The sequence below is a fragment of the Oncorhynchus nerka genome, linkage group LG23, assembly GCF_034236695.1.
Source record: "Oncorhynchus nerka isolate Pitt River linkage group LG23, Oner_Uvic_2.0, whole genome shotgun sequence".
In the NCBI taxonomy this organism is placed as follows: Eukaryota; Metazoa; Chordata; class Actinopteri; order Salmoniformes; family Salmonidae; genus Oncorhynchus; species Oncorhynchus nerka.
This window is the reverse complement of record NC_088418.1, coordinates 29,708,714-29,733,079: the sequence shown is the minus strand read 5'-3', so window position 1 is coordinate 29,733,079 and position 24,366 is coordinate 29,708,714. Positions and strand designations below refer to the sequence as shown.

The 24,366-nt window shown below is 42.8% G+C and overlaps 1 protein-coding gene across 4 annotated transcripts in view; it reads right to left on the bottom strand.

Annotated features, from left to right (window-relative positions):
* Window positions 1-24,366, bottom strand: part of svild (supervillin d) — a 108,851-nt gene that overhangs the window by 68,963 nt on the left and 15,522 nt on the right. For 3 of the 4 annotated variants that reach the window (XM_029629662.2, XM_029629661.2, XM_065008036.1), the window contains exon 2: window positions 6,648-7,187. In XM_029629662.2, coding sequence (XP_029485522.1) covers window positions 6,648-7,009 — 362 coding nt within the window. In that variant the 5' untranslated portion in view covers window positions 7,010-7,187. Of the gene's footprint in view, window positions 1-6,647; window positions 7,188-21,932; window positions 22,031-24,366 lie in introns of those variants that run through there. The other variant, XM_065008037.1, reaches the window with a different exon arrangement.

Sequence of the window (24,366 nt, the reverse complement as noted above, 5' to 3'; positions counted from 1 at the left end):
AATCCTCCAACTGGAATTTTGCAAGCCTACATCCACGCGATATCATAAATCTGAGAACTGTTAGAAGGCTACTTACCGTCGCCTCAATTTTCAATTCAACATTAATACACAGATGTTAGAAAGACTGCTCACATTGTGTATCCATGCACACCTACAGCCACATCACTACCCATAATAACAGCGAAGCTGAACCATTTGAAGACAGATGTTCATCTATAAGTAATGGCCTTTAAATATGGATGGAAAGCAGCTGATGTGGGGACGGATGATGATGTAACACAAGGAAGGAGCTGATTTTAACACAAAAAGAGCCTGGAGGGGAAAGCTGGGTAATGGGGAAAAGGGCACAGTGGAATAGAGGGTGATGCTGAGCCACAAAATGGTACACTGCAACAACAACTAGGCTGGTATCTAAGTAAATTGACCACAGCAAGGAAAGCTTTTTTCACTAAAACTAACTGATTTAGCAACTGGTTGCATGCCCTTGCACACAGCTATGCTATATGTTATGCGTCTCTACACTTGAGCTCGGTACAGTGGACTAGTGGCTCTTCCTTGAACCCTACCATTGACTCGCTGTGACGTCGCTGGCGGTCACCGGCTGAGTCCGAAAACGACCGCTAGCCATGCGGCTCCCTTCAGACACCCCCCTTAGCAACCGGAGGGGTCGGCGACGCGCGGTTGACCCCGCCCCTGGCTTGACTGGCGGGTGAAGGGGAGGGGCCACGACATGCAGCATGTCCATGCTAGAGTCCAAACAGAGAAGAACAAGAAGAAAAAGGAGAAGAAAAAAATAAAGAATGACAGATTGAAAGATGAGGGGAAGTAGGAAAAAAATGTGAAGAAAAACAGACAGCCAGAGTGAACCAAAGAAGTCATAAATCAAACACTTATTTCAGTGTTTCCCCAACTCTGGTCCTCAAGTAACCCCAACAGCAGGCAGCAGGTGAGCATGTCCAGGGATACAAACAAAATGTGTGCTGTCGGGGGTACTCAAACACTTGTCTCTAAGGATCACGGAGAGATTGTGATGCTCTCAGCTACCAGACAGACACCATCTTCGATAACCGTCAGAAAGCCTGATTGATAATTGTGTTAGTACAAAAGGGCCTAGTGCATGGCTCTCCAACCCTGTTCCTGGAGAACGTACAAGACAGTAGCTCTCCGGGAACAGGGTTGGAGAGCCCTGGCCTAGAGTGAATGAAAAGGGGAGGGGGGCGTCTTTAGATAACGAAATGGAATGCAAATTGGATAATGTTCAATAATTCATTATTGCCCTGAACATGCATGAAAGGTCAATTTTATTCCGGATGGGTTTTACTAGTGAGGATCCAGCAGTACCCAATGATTTTTGAAAATTAGGCTAATTCGTGACTGAGCATGCTGTGTATTATCTCAGGGGGGTCAATGGACAATACTACTGAGCCCGTTTTCAAAAATATTCTCAAGATTAGTCAAATCAGGCCCTCCCTGTTCATTATAATCTGAAAGGCAAAATTGATTCAGCAAACACAAACCCTGTGAAAATGGGCCCAGATCTTTGAGGTTACTAGATCCTCTTCTTCCACTGCTTCAGGAAGTCCCAAAGAGGTGACCTGCCTGCTACTTTGCAGATAGTTTTGTCTTGTCAACATATTAGGCCTACAGACATAAATAATGACATACTTGGGATGTGCATCTTTCCATTTCAAGACAATTCAATAGGCATCTAGATACATGAGCTCCGATAAGATACATGAGCTCCGATAAGATACAGGAACGATACGTTTTAGTTTGAAAAGATTTGGTGATAACATGTTGCATAAACACATTCATTTTACATTATAAATTCAAATCTGCTGAGCCTCTGAGCTTTCACAAAGAGTTTCAGTGTGTGTGTAATATATATATAAATGATGTACTATGTAGGTACCTGAGCTGAGCCATAAGGGAAACTAGGCATCTACCATCCCACTAACCACTAGATTATGGGGTAAAAATGTATCCTGTTTTCTATCCCCCCACTTTGGTTCTGAAATCGTCATCACCCACTAATCATGTTTAAGCTAGTAATGTACCAATATGTATTGTTAACGAATTAGCTATGACATAGCCAATTAATATTTATAGCACAACTTTGGATTTCACCACATTTCCTTCACAAATTAGTTATCATTTCCAGTGTACCACATTTGTTTTGTCTTTGTATGCCTCTATTTTGTGGAAAAAGTCACTTTTCCTTTATCTGAATAATTATTCTCTATGACCAATTATTTTAAATGGATTCATTGGCAGATCTTATTTTTGCCACAAGGGGCATTGTGCCGATTTCTAGGGTGCTTTTGGCAACAGTGCAGCCTCACAGGCAATATATATGGCAAAAAAAGTATGTATTTGCACGCCTGAAGCTCTTGCAAGAAAATTGGCAGTTCTCAACTGTTAGCAGTCTTTTACTGGCGGTACGAATGTTTGATTGCCATCATTTTGAATGTCATCATACAGTTCGGCCTATTATTACATTTATGTTATATTTAACAAACAAAACATTGAAATAGCGTTATGTAAGGTAAAGTAAAAATCCAAACCTGTCCATGCATCAATAAAGTAAAATACGGTTTACCGCCAAGCCTGGAGGCCAGTGTCTTTGGTTAATCTGGAATTGAATCACTCCCAACTCCACAATTACTGGTGTTTACTACAAGCACGGCATGGGTTTACACAGCACAAAACAACACTTGGCCGAGGAAGAGAGGTTTGACCACCCACCCCACTAGGCTATACCAGACAACAAAAATATTGGTAGACCGAGAGTCATCCGTTCTTTCGACCAATCGATTAGTAAAAAAATGTAAACATGTATTTTTCCTTATATAGACACAACCTGTTTGAATAAAGTCAACTATATGTAGGCTACTGAGCTTGTCTGATGCTTTAAGCACTGCAAATAAAAATGAAGACACAGAAATGACTAAAGAGGGAGCCAAAGATCAATATAGCCTAACCAGTAGAAGAAAAAACCTGTTCCCGATCTCCACCTCCCGCAAACATTGCAGCCCGCAGGTGGAAAATATGCTTATAAAAATAAATATCCTATAAATCAAGGCAAAGAAACTGAAACATTGTATCAACTATTAACTCGTGCTAGCAGACTTGCAACAATGTATAAAAAAATTCAGGGCCCTCAGAGTTTCACACCGCAGTGAGCTCCTGACAGATAGACACAGCTGTAGGCTATTTGCACAAGGGATAAGTAAATCAGGTATTTTTTGACGTCAGAGCATGAGTTTTTCCCCCTTTCATTCCGAGCGGTTATCTAAAGGGAGAGAGATGGAAATATTTTTTCACATAGGCTACACTGAGGAACTATTGTCATTCTCAATAGATGTAAAAAAAAAACACGAAAAAAAACAGATTGTTTTCTTGATATTTGAGGCAAAGAAAAAAGCTCCACAGTGATGGTGAGTTAAGACAATCAGAAATAGTATCAGATCCCCAAATGGGCACATTTATAAGTCTACATTTGCACGCAGGCCAGGTAGACTAGGCCTACTTCTATGTGTAAATCAGGTACGTGGCATTACTCAAGATTGACAGGAGTGCGCCAAACAAAAGACAATTAATAAATTGACAACTGGTAAATGGAATGAATTCAACCAAAACTTTCTCACAACTGTATCCTAGGTTGTGCGCTCCCGCAAACAACATGTCCACTCCTACAATGACAACGGTAAGACTGTAATAATAATATATTGAAGGCATTAACAGAAATGACCATAACCAAACAAGCATTATAGATTAGAAAGTATGGGAATTAAGGGTAGGCTAAATGTACTACTGGTGATACTAGTGTACCATCCCCGCTTCCGGATTAGTCCTCTCAGACAGGCGTGAATAAGACTCATATGAATAAGTCTCGTATGGCATACATTTCTGTTTATATTGCCACTGAAAAAAAAAAAATTGGTCCACCAACAGCCTATCGACCAGTCGACTAAATGTGGTCAGCCCTACCACCTACACAAAAATAAAGCACGGTCCGTCTTTCACCTTCTACTCCAGAACAGAGAAGATAACTAATGGCTTCCTTTAAACCATTCCACTTTTAGACAACCACAGTCAGAGGGTTCAGTGAATGTGTGCAAACCAGCCTGACCCTAACATCTGAGCATACCTGAACAACAACAACATACCTGCCTTACTTAACACCCGCATACAAAAACAACAATGTTACGGTGTCGCACTGGAATATGTTCCGGATTTCTTCCAATGGCATTGAGTACACCACATCAGTCACTGGCTTTAACAACAAGTGCATTGAGGATGTTGTCCCCAAAGTGACTGTACGTACATACCCCAACCAAAAGCCATGGATTACAGGCAACATTAGCACTGAGCTAAATGGTAGATCTGCCGATTTCAAGGAGCGGGACTCTAACCCTCTAAACGAAACATCAAACAGGCAAAGCGTCAACACAGGACTAAGATAGAGTCATAATACACTGGCTCCGACACTCATCTGATGTGTCAGGGAATGCAAACTATTGCAGACTACGAAAAGGGAAGCACAGCCGAGAGCTGCCCAGCTGCCCAATTTGCATACCGCACCAACAGATCCACAGATGATGTAATCTCTATTGCACTACACACTCCCCTTTCACACCTGGACAAAAGGAACACCTATGTGAATTTTTTTTATTGAATACAGCTCAGCATTCAACACCATAGTGCCCTCAAAGCTCATCACTAAGCGACAGTATCCTTGACTTCCTGACGGGCCGCCCCCAGGTGGTAAGGGTAAGTAACAACACATCCACCACGCTGATCCTCAACACGGGTGCCCCTCAGGAGTGCATGCTCAGTCCCCTCCTGTACTCCCTGTTCACACATGTCTGCACGGCAAGGCACGACTCTAACACCATCATCAAGTTTGCCGATGATCACCGACAACGATGAGACAGCCTATAGGGAGGAGGTCAGAGACCTGACCATGTGGGGCAAGGACAACAACCTCTCCTTCAACGTGATCAAGACAAAGGAGATGATCGTAGACTACAGGAAAAGGAGAACCGAGCACGCCCCTATTCTCGTCGACGGGGCTGTAGTGGAGCAGGTTGAGAGCTTCAAGTTCCACATCACCAACAAACTAGCATGGTCCAAGCACACTAAGACACCAGGCGGTGTCAGAGGAAGGCCCTAAAAATTGTCAGACTCCAGCCACTCTAGTCATAGACTGTAATCTGCTACCGCACAGCAAGCAGTACTGGAGCGCCAAGTCTAGGTCCAAGAGGCTTCTCAACAGCTTCTACCTCCAAACCATAAGACTCCTGAACAGCTAATCAAATGGCAACCCAGACTGTTTGCATTGCACCCCCTCTTCTACGCTGCTGCTACTCTCTGTTATTATCTATGCAGTCACTTTAACTCTACCTACATGTACATATTGCCCCCGCACATTAACTCTGTACCGGTACACCCTGTATATAACCCCGCTATTGTTATTTTACTGCTGCTCTTTAATTATGTTATTCTTAGCTCTTACTAATTATTTTTTTGGGGGGAGGGGAGAATTTCTTAACTGCATTGTTGGTTAAGGGCTTGAAAGTAAGCATTTCACTGTAGTATTCGGCACATGTGACAAGTAAAATTTGATTTGATTCAACAGCACGGGCCACAAAGAGACTTGGAGATTAGGTCAGAATGTGCGCTAAGACTTTTAAGCGACCCGCAAGCGCGACAACACCCTCAAGCTTAATATCTCCGCATAACTACACTTTGACTGCATGTGAAGAAACACGTAAAATGCCACAGGTCTTCCGGGAGGGCATTGCAACATAATACAATGAGTGCATGCCTTTCCTAATCAACATGTAGTAAGGAGACGATAAGATCTGACGAGCAGTCAGTCAGACTTATCTAGTTCAATAAGGAGAGGGCTGAAAGCTTTGGCACAAACTACGGTGCGTGTTCTAACTCATTCAAATTCAACCCCGTACTCTCACTCATTCTCTCCTCTTTCAGTCTGTCCATCTCCCCCTCCTCTGCTACACTCATCCCCTCAAGCTGCTTGTCAGGAGCCAACAGGCTTATGCACACTAGGCAGAATATTTGGGATGATTACAGGGAAAAGATCCCAAATGGAGGAAAGGACATGTTTTGCTTCATCCATGTGCAGACATCGAGGACAATGTTGGCAGCGAATGAGTTTTGCTCCCAAATCTCCACTCCCTATGCAGCATTTCCATGTTTTTTTTATTCTCGAAAAGGCTAAAACATTACCATTCCGATGAATAGCTGTAAATTGAACCATAACAAGAAGCTAAGATGTCATAACATGCAGCAAAACATGTCTCAGCAAAAGCATTTGGCATATGTGCCATTTCCCAACTGACGGAATTTGTCCATCTCTGGACATTCCAGAATGGTTCCCTCCAAAAAGGAGTGATATGATAGCAGCATGACTAACCTATCCTGATCTATTATAAGGAGGGGTGTATGGTGATGAACCACTGACATTGGCAGCTTTCCCCTTAGATTAGTCTCCAGACAGGGTGCCCCAAAGGCCCCTATAGCAACGTCCAAACCTCTGGCAGAACAACTGTCAATTGAAACCAGGCGGGTGGAGGCTGCAATAGAGCCAGGAGTGGACAAGGGGAATTGACTGGACTCACCTGTGATTAGAGTTAATCCTCTTGGTGGCAGCAGGCTTTGAGGGGGCAGCTGTATCCAGTTGGGCCTCCTCATCGCCCCCGGTCTCCTGGGAGGACTCGCTGTCAGACTCTTCGCGGTCTTCCATCCTACTCCTGGAGGCCCGGCTAGATAACGTCTGCTCGGACTTGGAGCTTCTGTCCTCCGGCTTCTCTTTCTCAGAAGTCTCACCAGCTTTCCTTTCCCTCCTGGTGTATTTAGAGCTGACTTCCTCAGTGTTTCCGTAACGCTCCGCCAGCTCTCTCCTCCTCTCGGCTTTGTAGCGGGCGATGCGCTCAGCCTTGGTCTCCAAGGCAGAGTTCTGGATGGTGTCTACGGCATCCATTTTGTTGTGCCTCCTTTTAAGTCCTCTCGCTTCACTCAATATCCGGGGGTTTGAGGAGCCTCCTCTCCACTGGACACCAGGAGTCACAAGAGGAGTCACAAGAGTTGTTCAGACGTTGATGGTTTTGCAGTTGGTCTTCCCTCGAAGGATGATGGACCACGTCATTAAAATCATCTCACTGTTGAAACAAATCAAGAAAGACAACGTTTGTATTGCAACAAGCGAAAAGGCTATGTGAGACTTCCAAACACTTAACAAAATCACCAGGACTGGGCCATTAAGATATATACAGTCTCTGCAAGGGTGCAATGGGAACTGGATGTAACTGCCTGGATAAACAAGAGCCCAACCCTGCCTAGCTCAACCCCAGCTAATGAACCCCCGGTGAGAGTGAAGTCAGCCAACTCAGCTCAAAGACAATACAGGCCCCACAGCAGACTGCCGCACCGAGACTCTCACATAACCTCTCAAGGATATTTAATCCCCTCACATAGAGGAAAAGGGAGAGGGAGAGAGAGAGGAGAGAGAATCAGAAAAAGAGTGGGAAAACAGCGGTCCAACAGAAATTCTCAATCTACAGTTTCTCAACATTCAGTTAACTGGAGGCAAATATCCTTGCTTAATCTGGACTTGAATGGCATCCAACGCTACAAATCATTCCATGTTTACTACGGCAAGCACTGCACAGGCTTACAAAAACAGCAAAAGCCACTTGGCTTAAGAGACGTTCCACAATTACGGACGCAAATAAACTCACACCAGTAAAAATCCACACAACCAAGTGAACCATCGGCATGCCCAGAACACTATACACAAAGCACAAAAACACCCCAGGAGCTGGAGAGAAAGTAATGGGTATGTGGAGGTATGTTTATATAAGTGGGGGCAGGGACTGGGGGTTAACGTAACGCTCTGGGATCCCTACAGTAAAGGGGCAAGGGGTAATTTAGCACATCTGGGATTGCACATTCAATAGCGCTTAGTCAGGGGGGTAATAGAGAGAGGGGGAGAGTAGAGAGGCAAGGACTCTACAGGAGAGAAGAAAGAGGGGGAAGAAAGTGTGGGGGTAGGGTTGTGCAAGAGGGGAAGGGGGAGTCAGAAGAAAGTAGTTGGGATGAGAGAGGAGAAGAGAAAGGGAGAGGGGTTGCAGAAGGGAGAAGGTGGTGGATAGAAGGGGGAAAACAGGAGAGGTGGGTGTCAGGCTGTAGAATATTGGAAAATCGATAGTTACATATTGGGATATTATTTTTGACAATATACCGTATTGACAATATCACAATATCATTTTTGCACTAGAACTCCAAAACCAAAACTCTAGTTTTAAATAGGGAGTCTATTTGTTCTCAGAACTTTTATTTCCAAGACTAATAAAAACGTTGTTTTTTGCATGGCTCTCTTGTCCCTCTGCAGCAGACATGCTGTATGTTGAGCAACATGTTGGAACATCGAATCACAATACATATATAGAATAATGAGTATCATGAGAATCGCAACACATATCGTATCATCACCTAGGTACCGTGATAATATCATACTGCGAGGTCCCTGGCAATTCCTTGCACTACTAGAGTAAATTAGCTCAGTCTTGGGAGGACCATTTCTGTAATGGTGACAGGGGTTCATAAATCTCCCAATATACACCAACCACCAGCAGAGCCAAATAGTGGACCAAGAAATTACACACACACCCTTCACTAAAAAAATAAGACTGGGAAATATTACTCAACAAATCTGTGTGTGTGTGTGAGCAAGCATGTGTGTGTCTAACTTCACCTTGACCTCACCCTCCTCCACCTATCAAACTGTTGTTGGAACAATGTGGACCACAATACCTCCACTGGAACAGCTTGAAGACATCAGCCGAACAAACCCATACTGTGAAAATCTGCTGGATGAAAACTAAACTATTAGCTGACCTTGTGTAGGATTTGCTGCCAGGTTCTAGCTACAAAGAGACATTCACTACAACCAGCCATTCAGTGACCTACAGTGCCTTCAGAAAAGTGATTGACACCCCTTTACTTATTCCACATATTGTTGTGTTACGGCCTGAATTCAGAATGAATTATAGATTCTCTCACCAATCTACACACAATACCCCATAATGAAAAAGTGAGAACATGTTTTCACATGACAGAAGACCTGGAGTTTGGAAAAAGGCACGTGAAGGACTCCGAGCATAAGGGAAAAATATGTGGTCTGATGGGACAAAAATGTTACTCTTTGGCCTAAATGCAAAGCACTATACCTGGAGAAAACCAGGCACAGCTCATCTAACGCCATCCCTACTGTGAAGCATGGTGGTGGCAGCATGATGCTATGATGATGCTTTTCAGCAGCAGGAACAAGGAGACTGGTATTGATAGAGGGAACAATGAATGGAACCAAATACAGACAAATCCTTGACGAGAACCTGCTTCAGAGTGCAAACGACCTTCGACCGGGGTGAAGATTTAGGTTCCAACAGGACAATGACCCCAAATATACAGCCAAAGCAACGCTGGAATGGTTTCAAAACAAGAATACGAAAGTCCTTGAGTGGCCCAGCCAAATCTAAGACTTGAATCCCATTGAAAATCTGCGGAAAGACTTAGTGTTCACTACCGCTCCCCATCTAACTTAACAGAGCTTGAGAAACTCTGCAAGGAAGAATGGGAGAACATTCCTAAATACAGATGTGCAAAGCTGATCCACACACACCCAAGACTACTCAAAGCTGTAACCACTGCCAAAGACGCTTCAACAAAGTATTGACTCTGGTGTGAATACTCATTTAAATTTGACATATTTCTATATTTAAAATCTTTAACAAATTTGCTAAAAACATGTTCTCACTGTCATTATGAGGTATTGTGTGTAGATGTGTGGGGGAAAATGCATACATTTTGATTTCATGCTGTAACAAAATGTGAAATTAGTCAAGGGGTATGAATACTTTATGAAGGCACTGTCGCATAATAAAAGCGAAATCAATTTGAAGCAGTGCACCTTCCCCTCCCTGCTCAATGTTTCATTCTAGCCTGTGATGATGTAAGGACAAGCGGAATCCCTGGGGTTATTTGGCTTTATGAGTTTACAAACTTGCTCCAACTTTTGATGGAATATTCAGAAACAAAATAGGGTTTTCTTGATCATAAAGAAAGCTCTACTTCAGAGGTCGCTAACCGGTCGATTACCATACAAAAATACAAACCCTGCCTACCTGGCAGACCGGGAGATTTGTGGCTAAATCGAGTGCGCTTACTGTGCATAGCTCCAATCACCGTGCCATTAGCTTCCATGACCCCAGCCACAGCAAAGTTTGGTACTAGCCTACGCGAGATTGTATAACCATGACCAGAGAGAGATGGTCAAAGAATACGGCAAATATCTGCGGTGTTTATGAGTGAGTTATTATTCAGGACTGTCAACACTGTTTTTAATTCAACACTATTGCAAAACATAAAAACACGCTTCTCCCTACTTCCACTGGCGCTGCAGCTGCAATTAATGAGTAGCCAAGTGTATTGATAGCCCTGTATTTTTATTACCATTATTAGCAGCTCGTCATGTCCATTTTAATATCAAGGAATATTTCACTTTATCTGGTCAAAGGAACCATGTGAATTTGTGCATGAGGCAGATGTGGATGAGGTACAACTCGAATTCAAAGTTCACAGTTGTCTTGAAAGCACCATGAATATCAGATGCAGGTTCCATCAGTCGAGCAAAAATAAAGTATTATTTGAATCAGCTGTGCCTCACAAGCACGACATCAACTTACCCATTTTGTTATCAAAGCTCAAGTTTGGAAATATACTATTGCCTGAGAATAATAATATTGGCAGCCCAGAACAGGCATATAGCCAATATGCTGTGATCATGTATTAGTCCTGCTGCACAAACCTCATTCCTATAGAACTGTTTTTATTAGGTTAATGTTAAAATGTTAAAGTCCTGATTTATTTATGTGTTTATTTATTTTTTAAATCAGAGCGGTAGATCTCCGCTTGCTTTTTGACTGCAAAAGGGATCTTGACTCAGAAAAGGTTGGTGACCACTGCTCTTCTTGGTGCTGGGCCAGTTCGAGCACTGTATTACGGAGTCTCCTTTGTTTGAGCACCAGATAAAAATCAGTTAGCCTGCTAATTCATCTCGCTTCATAACTCACTACCCTGGGATTCTCCCCGACCGGAGTTGAGTAGATGGTCTCTGGGGCATCGAAAACTCATGCCGCCATTGATTTCTAACTCATCCAATATCAATCCCAAACATAGGCTTATAAATCTCCTAATGAAGGCAACATTTCCCTTGAGGTTTCAATGTTGATTTCGGGCCTCTGAATAGGCTGACGTAATTCACAAAGTCATCCCAGAGTCCACTCTGTATTACACTCTCATTACCTATAAAAGGAGTTTTGAATAACACACTAAAGCTTGATCGTGCAGATCGAAAACAAAGAGCCTGCTTTGTTTGGAAGCCGACTTTGTTATTTCAACCGAACAAGGAGAAGAAAAATCAAAGTCGTGAGTCATACTGAAGATATTATCACCCCTATTAGGGAACAGTGAACTCAACCAAAGACATGCAAAACATTTTTTATTTTAATTACCCTATACCTTATGGTAATTCAAAAAATAAGTTGCACCATGGCTGGAGAGCATGTAGGAACATGCAAAGCTAAAAGGCACAGAGAAGCTCTCTCAATAAGCCAGTGTCTGAGAGACACTAGTAATGTCCCTGTAAAATAACAGATGTTAGGCTGATTAAAGAAGAAAAACTCAAAATAGAACAGACCTCATCTATTTCCATGAAGTAGAAGTAATGGCTGCGCAAACCACATATCTTTGTTTTGTGGTTTTGTTGAGTGACAACAGTCAATGTGTCCGAAGAGATAAAACCCCAAAACATGGCGTTTCTATGTATTGCAAAAGAAGATAGTATTCTATTTATTTTTTATTCTAAACAACACCATCATTTAGGCTTGTCCAGATTGGATGTGTAAATATGGCTCTACCATGCCATGTAAACCAAGTACACATCCAGTGTTTGACAGCATGAGTGAGCTCTGACATGTCCTTGCCCCAGGGGAGAGGTTGTGGGCCTTGAGAAAAACCTCTGTCTCAACAATGGCCAAGTGAGTCATATCCTCTTTCATAAAAGCACAATTAAATGGCAGCATTGTATTCATCATAAGCTAGGCAACTCTCCAAAACCCTCGGTCTTGTGGGGTGTCGGGTGATGAGGGGGCACTGGTTTTAAGTGGGTTCAAAAGGGCAGATTTCCCCTCAAATTGAAACTTCAATCCATGATCATCATAATGTTTTCTTTTTTTTCTTTCCCCGAGTTAGCATGCAGCTTTCCCCATCACTCGCAAATCTCAGCAGTTATAAGAGTCCACCGTTTTGACCTTGTGGGAGATCTGTCGACATGCCCTTGAGCAGGGTGTTGATCCTGGTTACTTCTGTATGAGAGTCTGTTAGATGAGTAATGTGATGTAGTTGTTGAGTTGCTTCACTGCAAGTATATTGTACGCTTTAAACATTCAACAAAACATTTATTATTATTATTATTTTTAGAGTCCATCCACTTATGGAGCCCGTATGCCACATGGGGGTAGACACTACTACAGCCCAGTGGATTAAATACCCTTAACTCTGAGGGAAGACACTTTCCCCATGATCTTTTACGATGACATCCCATCCTAAAGTTAATCTACGGTCGCCTTAGCCTTTTGACCTGTAACAAATCCAACAGGTCAGATGATTCACATAGGGAAAAAATATGGAGTTGAGAACTCAATAGCCTGTGCTCTAAATAGGCTTTAAAATCAGAGTCATTGAAAATACAGTTCTTGGTCACATACACATGGTTAGCAGATGTTAATGTGAGTGTAGCAAAATGCTTGTGCTTCTAGTTCCAACAGTGCAGCAATATCTAACAAGTAATCTAACAATTCCCCAACAACTACCTAATACACACAAATCTAAAGGGGTGAATGAGAATATGTACATATAAGTATATGGCCGAGTGATGGCCAAGCGGCATAGGCAAGGTGCAGTAGATGGTATAAAATACAGTATGTACATGTGATATGAGTAATGTAAGATATGTAAACATTATTAAAGTGGCATTAATTAAAGTGGCATTGTTTAATGTGACTAGTGATCCATTTATTAAAGTGTCCAGCGATTGGGTCTCAGTGTAGGCAGCAGCCTCACTGAGTTAGTGATGGCTATTTAACAGACCGATGACCTTGAGATAGAAGCTGTTTTTTAATCTCTCGGTCCCAGCTTTGATGCACCTGTACTGATCTCGCCTTCTGGATGATAGCGGGTTGAACAGGCAGTGGCTCGGCTGGTTGTTGTCCTTGATGATCTTTTTGGCCTTCCTGTGACATCGGGGGCTGTAGGTGTCATGGAGGGCAGGTAGTTTGCCCCCGGTGATGCGTTGTGCAGACCTGCTGTTGCGCCTTCACCACAGTCTGTGTGGGTGGACCATTTCAGTTTTTCTGTGATGTGTACGCAGAGAAACTTAAAACCTCCCACCTTCTCCACTGCTGTCCCTTCGATGTGGATGGGGGGGGTGCTCCCTCTGCTGTTTCCTGAAGTCCACGATCATCTCCATTGTTTTGTTGACGATGAGTGAGAGGTTGTTTTCCTGACACCACACTCCGAGAGCCCTCACCTCCTCCCTGTAGGCGGTCTTGTTGGTTGTTGGTAATCAAACCCACTACTGTTGTGTCGTCTGCAAACTTGATGATTGAGTTGAAAGCGTGCATGGCCACCCAGTCAACGGGGAACAGGGAGTACAGGAGAGGGCTGAGCACACACCCTTGTGGGGCCCCAGTGTGTAGGATCAGCGAAGTAGAGAAGTTGTTTCTGACCTTCACCACCTGGGGGCGGCCCATCAGAAAGTCAAGGACCCAGTTGCATAGGGAGGGGTTGAGACCCAGGGCCTCCAGCTTGATGGGTACTATGGTGTTGAATGCTGAGCCGTTGTCAATGAACAGCATTCTTACATAGGTATTCTTTTTGTCCAGATGGGTTAGGGCAGTGTGCAGTGTGATGGCGATTGCTTCATCTGTGGACCTGTTGGGGCCGAATGAAAACTGAAGTGGGTCTAGGGTGGCGGTGATATGATCCTTGACTAGCCTCTCAAAGCACTTCATGATGACAGAAGTAGTCATTTAGTTCAGTTATCTTTTGCCTTCTTGGGTACAGGAACAATGGTAGCCATCTTGAAGCATGTGGGGACAACAGACTAGGAGTGATAGGGAGTGATTAAATATGTCTGTAAACACACCAGCAAGCTGTACATGCTCTGAGGACGCGGCTAGGGATGCAGTCTGGGCCAGCAGCCTTGCGAGGGTTAACAAGTTTAAATGTTCTACTTTTGTAGTCCGTGATTTCCTGTAGACCCTGCCACATACGTCTCATGTATGAGCCGATGAATTGCGACTCCACCTCATCCCTGTACTGGCATTTCGCTTGTTTGATTGCCTTGCGGAGCGAATAATTACACTGTTTATATACAGCCATATATCCAAACCTCTTTCTATGGTTAAATGCGGTGGATCGCGCTTTCAGTTTTATGCAAAATACCACCATCCATCCACGGTTTCTGATTAGGGTAGGTTTTAAATGGTCACAGTGGGTACGACGTCTACAATGCATTTATTTATACAACGCACTCACAGAGTCAGCGTATAGGTCAATATTGTCCTCGGAGGCTGATCTGAACATATTCCAGTCTGCGTGATCAAAACTTGAACGTACATGAGGTTCAAATAAAGTGCAGTCAATCAGTGGTGTAAAGTACATAAGTAAAAATACTTGAAAGTATTACTTAAGTAGTTTTTTGGGATACCTGTACTTTACTATTTATATTTTTGACAACTGTTACTTTACCACATTCCTTAAAAAAATGTTTCAGTACTTTTTACTCCATACATTTTCCCTGACTCACAAAAGTACTCGATACATTTTGAATACTTAGCAGGACAGGAAAATAATTCACACACTGATCAATAAAACATCCCTGGTCATCCCAACTGCCTCTGATCTGGCGGACTCACCAAACACATGCTTCGTTTGGAAATGATGTCTGAATGTTGGAGCATGCCACTAGCTATCCGTAAATACATTTTAAAAAACAAGAAAATGGTGACGTCTGGTTTGCTTATTATAAGGAATTTGAAATGAATGATACTTTTGATACTTAAGTATATTTGATCAATAACATTTACTTTTGATACTAATACTTTTAGACTTTTACACAAGTAGGATTTTACTGAGTGACTCACTTTCACTTATGTCATTTATATTAAGGTATCTTTACTTTTAGTAGTACGACAATTGGGTACTTTTTCCACCACTGCTGTCAATGCACCCTTCCCTGGTTTGAAAGTTTACAAAGCAGATACAGAGTTCATAGTTCACCGTGTACATTAATAGGTGCAGGTGATAGTGGGACTGTCGACATGAGTGTGTGTGTGTGTGTGTGTGTGTGTGTGTAAGGGGGTGGGGGCAAAAAGGGACAGGATCAGGCTACTTTAGTGACTGGTCTTCGAGGTTAAGGACCATAGCAGTGTGCAACGTTAAGGGGGGTGGGGGTGGTTTGGCCAATGGTGCGGTTTTAGAGGCTATCCTCTTTGCTGGAGACATTTGATTGTTTTAAATCTGGTTTCCTGCAATTCTACACATTTTGCTATGGCTTATGCCTTATTCTTATGCCATCTCAGTGACTCAAACATTTTAACAAAATAGGGACCTCATGCCATGACATGGGGGGGGCAGCTATGATTTAGCAGCGGCGATGATTTAGCAACTATGCTATTCATGATAATCACAGCTGGTTTACCGATTACAACAGCCGAGTGTTGTAAGAAATGTCTCACCAGCTACTCATGCAACAGCACCATTTCATACAACAAGAACCGTAGAAGAGAGGGGGGTCACAACACGACAGGATCCCATTTCCTAGTCCACCTCACAGCTCACTGGTGTCAATATCTAAACGTGTGCAGAACGGGCCATCTTTGGAAAAACATACCACACATGGGACCTTGGAGGTTAGCTGCATTTATGAACAAGTTCATGTGTTCATTCTTTATAGTCTGGGACAAGGCCCAGGCATAAAAACTGCCTCTGGGGCCAAACCACTGACCTGTAGTCCATTAGTCTTCAGATTTTTTAGGAACTCGCATGTCCACACAAGAACATGGGGCAGGAATGCAGCCACCACCCTTGGATCAATTTGGGAGCAAGGGAAAAACTGCTTTGGCTGCATGCATTTCTGACCGTATGCATGTGATAGTCACACTCTTGAAATGAGTTCAAAGGAATATCTCTTCAAAAAGGCACAATTCTGGTTGTACACAAGCTCTTGTCAGTTCATCTATCAAATGATTATCAGTTAGTTGCACTACCCCTTTAAAATCTACCACAGAAACCACAGCTACTGCAAGACATCAGTCTCTAAATGACAGGAATCGCAGCACCAATGTTATGAACACTGGCCCTAAATGCTGATTCACTTTAAGTGTCTGGTAACACCTTTTTAACAAGACACTCAATTACCATGTTAGGCTAATGACCAAGTGCAGTTCATAACAAACACTCAATTGACAATTAATTGGTTTAAAGTGAAGCAAATGCACTAACATGTAAGTAAACACTTTTGTTTAAAACAGATGCAAAGCCCAATGCTTTGGAAAGTCTGGAATATCTGTTGAGTGAAAATGCTTTGCAGTTATAAATCTGAGGAAGAGCTCCTAAGCTTAGTAGTTATAGCCTAATTAGTGTCCAATCATGTCTTTAGCCATATTCATTCCATGTAATTTTAGCAAGCCAAGCCATGACACCCACCACCCACAATCATTTCAGTGGTTAGAAAGATATAAGATTCCTGGCATTCCTGAAACATTTTGTTGAAATGTAATTTGATGTAGGAGAGAGCAGCAGTAACTGCGGCATCTGGTACTTTCGGACTAAATTTATGGTAAATAATGTATGTGGCTGCAATGACAAATTTCTCTGAACCGGGGAAGACTGCATAGTATGAAGAAGCAATACTCCAAACTGCATATTCCTACTACTTGTCAGACAGAGAACTGATACTGTATACTGGTTGATGGGGTGGGATTGGCATAGGGTGTGGGGAGTATGTGGGTGGCTTTTGGCCATGTTATTGGATTACCCATGTCTTACTCATTGGTAGGAAGACGTTTGGTCCAAAACGAATGTTGTATACTATATTTCATGAATAGTATCTGAATCCTATAAATTAGGCAAGGTCAAATTGGGTGCAATCATATTTGGGGACCTTATTCAATTTTTCTTATTCAATTCAGTCTGGTATGAGAACAGTAGCCCTATCTGCAAAAGCAGGGTGTTTGCAGGAAGCTGAGTATCTTGGATATTGATCTGTGACTTAAAATCTTTGGTGTGACTTACTATCATATGGGCATACTAATGTATAGGGGCAGGCCGAGCTGATGACCTCATTTCAAGATGGCTGCTCCATACATTAAGGTTAGCGTTGTGAACCATTAACGAAATAAACAGGGAATATGTCGAAACACACCGAAAGACGGGACTCCACAGATCATGAGAATGTCTTAATTGTCTGCCTGTGAGCTACCGTTATTGATCACCAGCCCCGAGAGTCAACTTGTTTATTTTACACAACGTTTTCAGCAAACATCTTACAAGGTAAGCTTTGATTTGATCTGTATTTGAGCTATAGCTACATGGGGCGGGGGGGGGGGGGGATTACATGAATCCTTACGTTGGTAGGAACACATCTAGCCTATTGCCAATGTTATTTGATGATGTATCATTTAAATGGCAACATCGAAAACCCACTGAGTCTTCGTCGACCTGGCCAAGGCTTTTGACTCTGTCAATCACTGTATTCTTATCGGCAGACTCAACAGCCTTGGTTTCTCAAATGACTGCCTCGCCTGGTTCACCAACTACATCTCAGAAAGAGTTCAGTGTGTCAAATCGGAGGGCCTGTTGTCCAGACCTCTGGCAGTCTCTATGGGGGTACCACAGGGTTCAATTCTCAGGCCTACTCTTTTCTCAATACATATCAACGATGTCGCTCTTGCTGCGGATGATTCCCTGATCCACCTCTATGCAGACGTCACCATTCTGTATACATCTGGCCATTCTTTGGAAACTGTTAACAAACCTCTAAATGAGCTTCAATGCCATATAACACTTCCGTGGCCTCTTAAACACTATTAAACGCTAGGAAAACTAAATGCATGCTTTTCAACCGTTCGCTGCCCGCACCCGCCCGCCCGACTAGCATCACTACTCTGGACAGTTCTGACTTAGAATATGTGGACAACTACAAATATCTAGGTGTCTGGTTAGACTGTAAACTCTCCTTCCAGACTCATATTAAACATCTCCAATCCAAAATCAAATCTAGAATCAGCTTACTATTTCGCAACAAAGCCTCCTTCACTCACGCCGCCAAACATACCCTTGTAAAATTGACTATCCTACAGATCCTACAGGCACGGTCATTTACAAAATAGCCTCCAACACTCTACTCAGAAAATGTGATTGCAGTGTATCACAGTGCCATCCACCGTTTTGTCACCAAAGCCCCATATAGCACCCACCACTGCGACCTGTATGCTCTTGTCGGCTGGCCCTCGCTACATATTAGTCGACAGACCCACTGGCTCCAGGTCATCTACAAGTCTTTGCTAGGTAAAGCGCTTTACAGCTCACGACAACAACACCCACCCGTAGCACACACTCCAGCAGGTATATCTCACTGGTTATCTCCAAAGCCAACACCTCTTTTGGCTGCCTTTCCTTCCAGTTCTCTGCTGCCAATGACTGGAATGAATTGCAAAAATCGAGACTTATATTTCCCTCACTAACTTTAAACATCAGCTTTCAGAGCAGCTAACCGATCGCTGCAGCTGTACATAGCCCATCTGTAAATAGCCCATTCAATCTACCTACCTCATCCCCATATTATTTTTATTTACTTCTTCTGCTCTTTTGCACACCAGTATTTCTACTTACACATCCTCCTCTGCACCTCTATCACTCCAGTGTTAATTTTCTAAATTGTAATTACTTCGCTACTATGGCCTATTTATTTCCTTACATCCTCATGCTTTACGCACTGTAGGCATCCATTACACAGGGGATTGGCTACTATGTCACCTTGACAGGTTTGTAGCCAATGAGATAAGCATTCCAGGGATAAACAGTTGATCTGGGTGGGACAAAACAACACCTAGAACCTTTAATGTGTAATGCAAACTATTGCTACCTGACTCAGAGACGAGATGCACCGAGCAGGCTACATTACATCGTAAACAAATTTCATCGCATAATCATAAAACATGGCTTCTTATTGGGGAGAAAAAGTTAAACTAAGAATATCAAACAGGAAGCTAAAAAGGCAGCAGCTATGAATAAATATACCAACATAGAACCTTTGAATAAAATACTGGTTGGACTCGGATGAGGGGAGCAATTTGGACAATGAGTGTGTTACCTCGGCCGACAAAGATTGCTTTCTAGAAGGATTGGAACCACTTTTAGACCTGTAAGTAAAATTATTTTCATGAATTTACTGTATGTATTTCGTGTTTAACAATTTGTCTGCTTTTTGTGCTTTGGATTTAGTTTACATAGGCCTATGTAACAAGTAATTTCAATGTTACATAATTCCAAAGTAATTATTTTCTGTTTTTCATATCAGTTCACGGTTTGCTGTTCTAAGTTTTATCCTAGTAACTTTGGAGAGGCCACTAAACTCTCATGGCCATTGTTTACTATATTGTGTTAGTGTTTCGATTGGGAGTGTGTGCTTCACACCTACGTGAGTCACTGTAGAGATAGGGTTTAGACTTGGTATTTTTACTTTACAGTAATGTCGTTTTGTAAATTTAGTCAACTGTAATTCCGTGTGTCTTACAGAGGATTTGGATGACGACATTTGGGAGCCACTCCTCCCCAGCAAGTGCCCCCGCCGGTCAAGGTCTTCACCCCCAACTGCCTATGTCAATCATCCCATCGGATGGTTCTACATCCACTTTTGATAGACATCTTGAAAAAGAAAATAGGACAAATGGTGCCACAAGCCCCTAAAAAAAATCAGTTTCCCCACGACCAAGCTAAAGGTCATGACAAAGACAGCGGAGAGGGGGACCATACATTGGATCAGGACTAACAAGCTGCTTTTTGTGAAATGGAAGGACACTAGGGAAGTAACCATGCTCACCATACAGCATAAGGCATTCAACAAACATGTCTCAAGGAGGGTGGAAAAGGAAGAATGTCCCCATTCCTGTGAAGGACTACAATGCCAGCATGGGGGGTGTCGACCTGGTAATAGCCTCCACAAGACCAGGAAGTTTGTGGACAATGCTACAGTAAATGTTTTCATTCTCCACAAGCAGATGGCCAAAGCAATAAGGTTGGCCTTCCGAGAGCAGCTGGTTTTTGGAAATTGTTGAATTGGGGGCTCAAAGCAACCTTGCAACCACTACAACCCCCCCCCCCCCACACTCCACATTCAAGGTGAGTGCAACTATCCAACACACATGCCAAAAGGAACAACTGCAAGCATTGCACAAAACACAGGTTGGGGGTGGGGGAGTTAAATGCCAGATCTTCTGTCCGAAATGCCAGTTCGCTTTCCGTTTCCTGGCAGAGAGGGACTGCTTCAAAAGACTGCACTTCACTGTAGCTTGTGCATGTCGTGATAATCTAATCATCTGCACCTGGGATGTAAAGTGAACACCATTGGTAAATAGTTCTGTTTATTTCTATTTTTTGTGTAAACAAAAAAATAGTATGTAAACAAGTTGGTGTATGATAAGACATTTTATAATTCTGTATGTATATCTGTTGCTTTAATATTGTTTTTGTAAACAGTTCATTTGCATGTGGGACGAATAGATTGGATATGCCTTGGCTAAACGTTCAAGCACTTTGAAGAGGTTGAGAAAACACTTGGATATCCCCTGTATGTCCCCCCGACACCACCACAAGAAATGTCGTTTTATAGTTCAATCATTTTTAGGCACATCCACTGTGCAAAACAATTACCACATTCGGGAAACTTTGGAGAGGTTGAAATGACACTTAAATGTACCCTGGATACTCCATAACACCCATGTTTGAGTGAGACTGATAAAAAATTGTTTTCATACTGAACAAATTGCATTTAGGGATTGCAAATATGTAATAGTACTGGAATTATCAAATTTACAGACATATGCCACTTTGGAGAGGTTTAGGGACACTTGGAAATGTCCCGTAACCACACCTGACACAACTTACTAAAACATCTGCCCATTTCTAGTTGTTAGGTCTATCAATTCCATTTTTCTGATGTCGTTTGCATGTTGTGGAAGCCATCTGATGCGTTTCCAGGTCTGGGCATCAATAATTCACTTATAACTTGTCAATGAAAGATGACTTTCAAAATAAATCCAAAATAGGTATTTTGTGTGTGCTTGGTCTTATGTATTCTGAACTACGCAACTTCTATCTACGTAATATTCTAACAATCGGAGATGGTGGGTGTCGAAAATGTCTTTCTTGTGCCTTTTGAAGTGGAACGACCCCATAGAGACATTCAAGCATCAGCTTCCTTCCCTTTTGCACCCTGGGAAGAGCCAGTTAAACAAATTGCCAGCTCCTGACATTCACATTCTTCCTGAGGGAGGAGGGTGGAAACTTTTGTCCACAGTGAGAAAACCAGGTGCCAGTGTTCAGCTGCTGAAGACAGCAAGCAAACAGGCAAGTCTCCGTTATAAAAGTCTCTCACTCGTGGCAAGTCAAAGCGATTTGCCATCAAGTGCAAGCACCCACGGAGAGGAGAATAAAATGAGTGAGAGAAATAGGGTATGCCACTGAGATATTACAGTATCTTAGGAAAAATATAGCCTTACCTTTTCCTGTAGGCTACACTATGCCTCTAGTTGTAAATAATGTTTTTAAGAAAAGGGTGTTAAGCTAAGACCGGTAGACGCACATCTCCGGACAGCAGCAAAAGTGGGTGAGTTTCCTGTCCCGTTTCTAGCAGTGTGCGATTCCAGACGGGTCATGTGACCAGGCAGCGAGGAGACGAAGCTCAGTATGGGTCATCAGCCCGTAATCCAATAACGCTATCTGACATCTACATGTGCTAAGCAGCAGCTTAGGCCAAAACTATTTAACCAACCACAGGCGAAAAACGCCATAGGGGAGGGGCCATGGTGCCATGCATTTCCACCCCATACCGTAATAGACCGCATACTGGAAAACCAATGTGTTTCCCATTACATTACAAAGCCATAGAGGCTGATGCTCATCGTATGGCAGTTTAAGGGCCCAGAGTGCCATCATCTGCAAAACGAGGGCTTGATTACAATTGCAGATACTTTTAACACTAGTATCCACTCCTCCAAGACGTTATTCTGCTAATAAAGAGCTTTAAAAGGGAACGCTGACAGCTTGGGCGGGTTTTGCATGGCAGGCCCCTTTATTGATGTGACTCATCCCTTCCTTGTGCTTTAGTTGGTGGGAATGGAGAGGGGAAGGGAGGGGGGGGGCTGGGGAAGGGGGTGTTGTGGGGGCAGATTTTCTGTTTTGTGAGGCATGAGTCACTAGGGTGCCAAGAGGCCCTTGTCTGGTGATACTGGGGTGAGGAGGTTGAAAGGGGAGCGCAGGACGGGGTAAAAACAAGGTCTGAGGCAAATCCGTCAAACAGACACACACACACACACTCCTCCCCAGCCAGATCCCTTTAACCCACACAGTCCCACTGACTGTAACCAGCCACCCACTGTCTGCTGTTGACATAACAACCAAGCCTAGTCATGCCCCTCATCTCCATTTTGCCTTTATAACTGTAAAGTTATGTATATTTGAACTGACTGGGTTCTGTTTTATTTACTGATACAGTGAAAGCTTGTAGCTACGCTGAAAAAAGTGGGTTGCTTCCTTTAATTCCTCAGGAGTGCATTTGAGAGACAATGGCTATTGTTTCCCAAATACACACTGTGGTAATGTGGTTTACACACAACACACCCAATGGAAAAGCACTGTTAAATTCTATTCCTCGATTTGTGCTCTGGTTTCTTAGTGATCCCCTTTGTCCCAGTCTTCCGGCTTTCTGTTTGCCTTAAACGTGAAGGAAATGAATTGAAAACACACAAAAAGATGGACCAATATCTGCACAGCAGCACATAGACACTGTGCTGTAGACAAGGGTAGAAAGTACCACACAGAAGTACGCAATACAGTCCATTACGACACACAGACGTCCTGCTGGCCTACAGAGCCTTCAGAAAGTATTCATTACACTTTGTGTTACAACCTGCATTCAAAACGTATTAAATATATATTTTTACTCACCCATCTACACACAATATCCCATAATGACAAAGTGAAGACATGTTTAAAGAATGTTTCCAAATGTATTGAAAATGAAATACAGAAATCTAACTAACAAAAGTATTCACACCACTGAGTCAATACTTTGTAGAAGCACCTTTAGGCGCAATTGCAGCTGTGAGTCTTTCTGGGTAAGTCTCTAAGAGCATCCCAAACCTGGATTGTGCAACATTGTCCCATTATTCTATTCAAAATCCTTCAAGCTCTGTCAAATTGGTTGTTGATCATTGCTCGACAACCATTTTCAGGTCTTTAAGTCAAAACTGTAACTCAGCTAATCAGGACCCCTCGCGGTCTTCTTGGTAACCAACTTGTGTAGATTTGGCCTTGGTTTTAGATTATTGTCCTGCTGAAAAGGTGACATCTCCAAGTGTCTGGTGGAAAGTAGACAACCAGGGTTTCCTCTAGAATTTTGTCTGTTCTTATGGAATTATTTTATTCCGTACAAGCTTCCTTCTTTTCACTCTGTCAATTAAATTAGTATTGTGGAGTGACTACAATGTTGCTGATCCAACCCTCAGTTTTCTCCGATCATAGCAATTCAACTTGTTTTACATCCACCACTGGCCTTACGGTGAAATCCCTGAGGGGTTTCCTCCCTCTCCGGCAACGGCGTTAGGAAGGACACCTGTATTGTTGCAGTGACTGGGTGTATTGATACACCAACCAAAGTGTAATTAGTAACTTCACCATGCTCCAACGGATATTCAACGTCTGCTTTACCAATAGGGGCCCCTACTTTGAGAGAACACGCATTTCAAAACCTCCCTGGTCTTTGTGGTTGAATATGTGTTTGAAATTCACTGCTCAACTGAGGGGCCTTACAGATAATTGTGGAGTACAGAGATGAGGTAGTCATTCAAATCATATTAAAACAGTAGTGCAACTTATGCTACTTGTTACGCAGATTTTTAATCCTGAACTTATTTGCCATAACATATGGGGTTA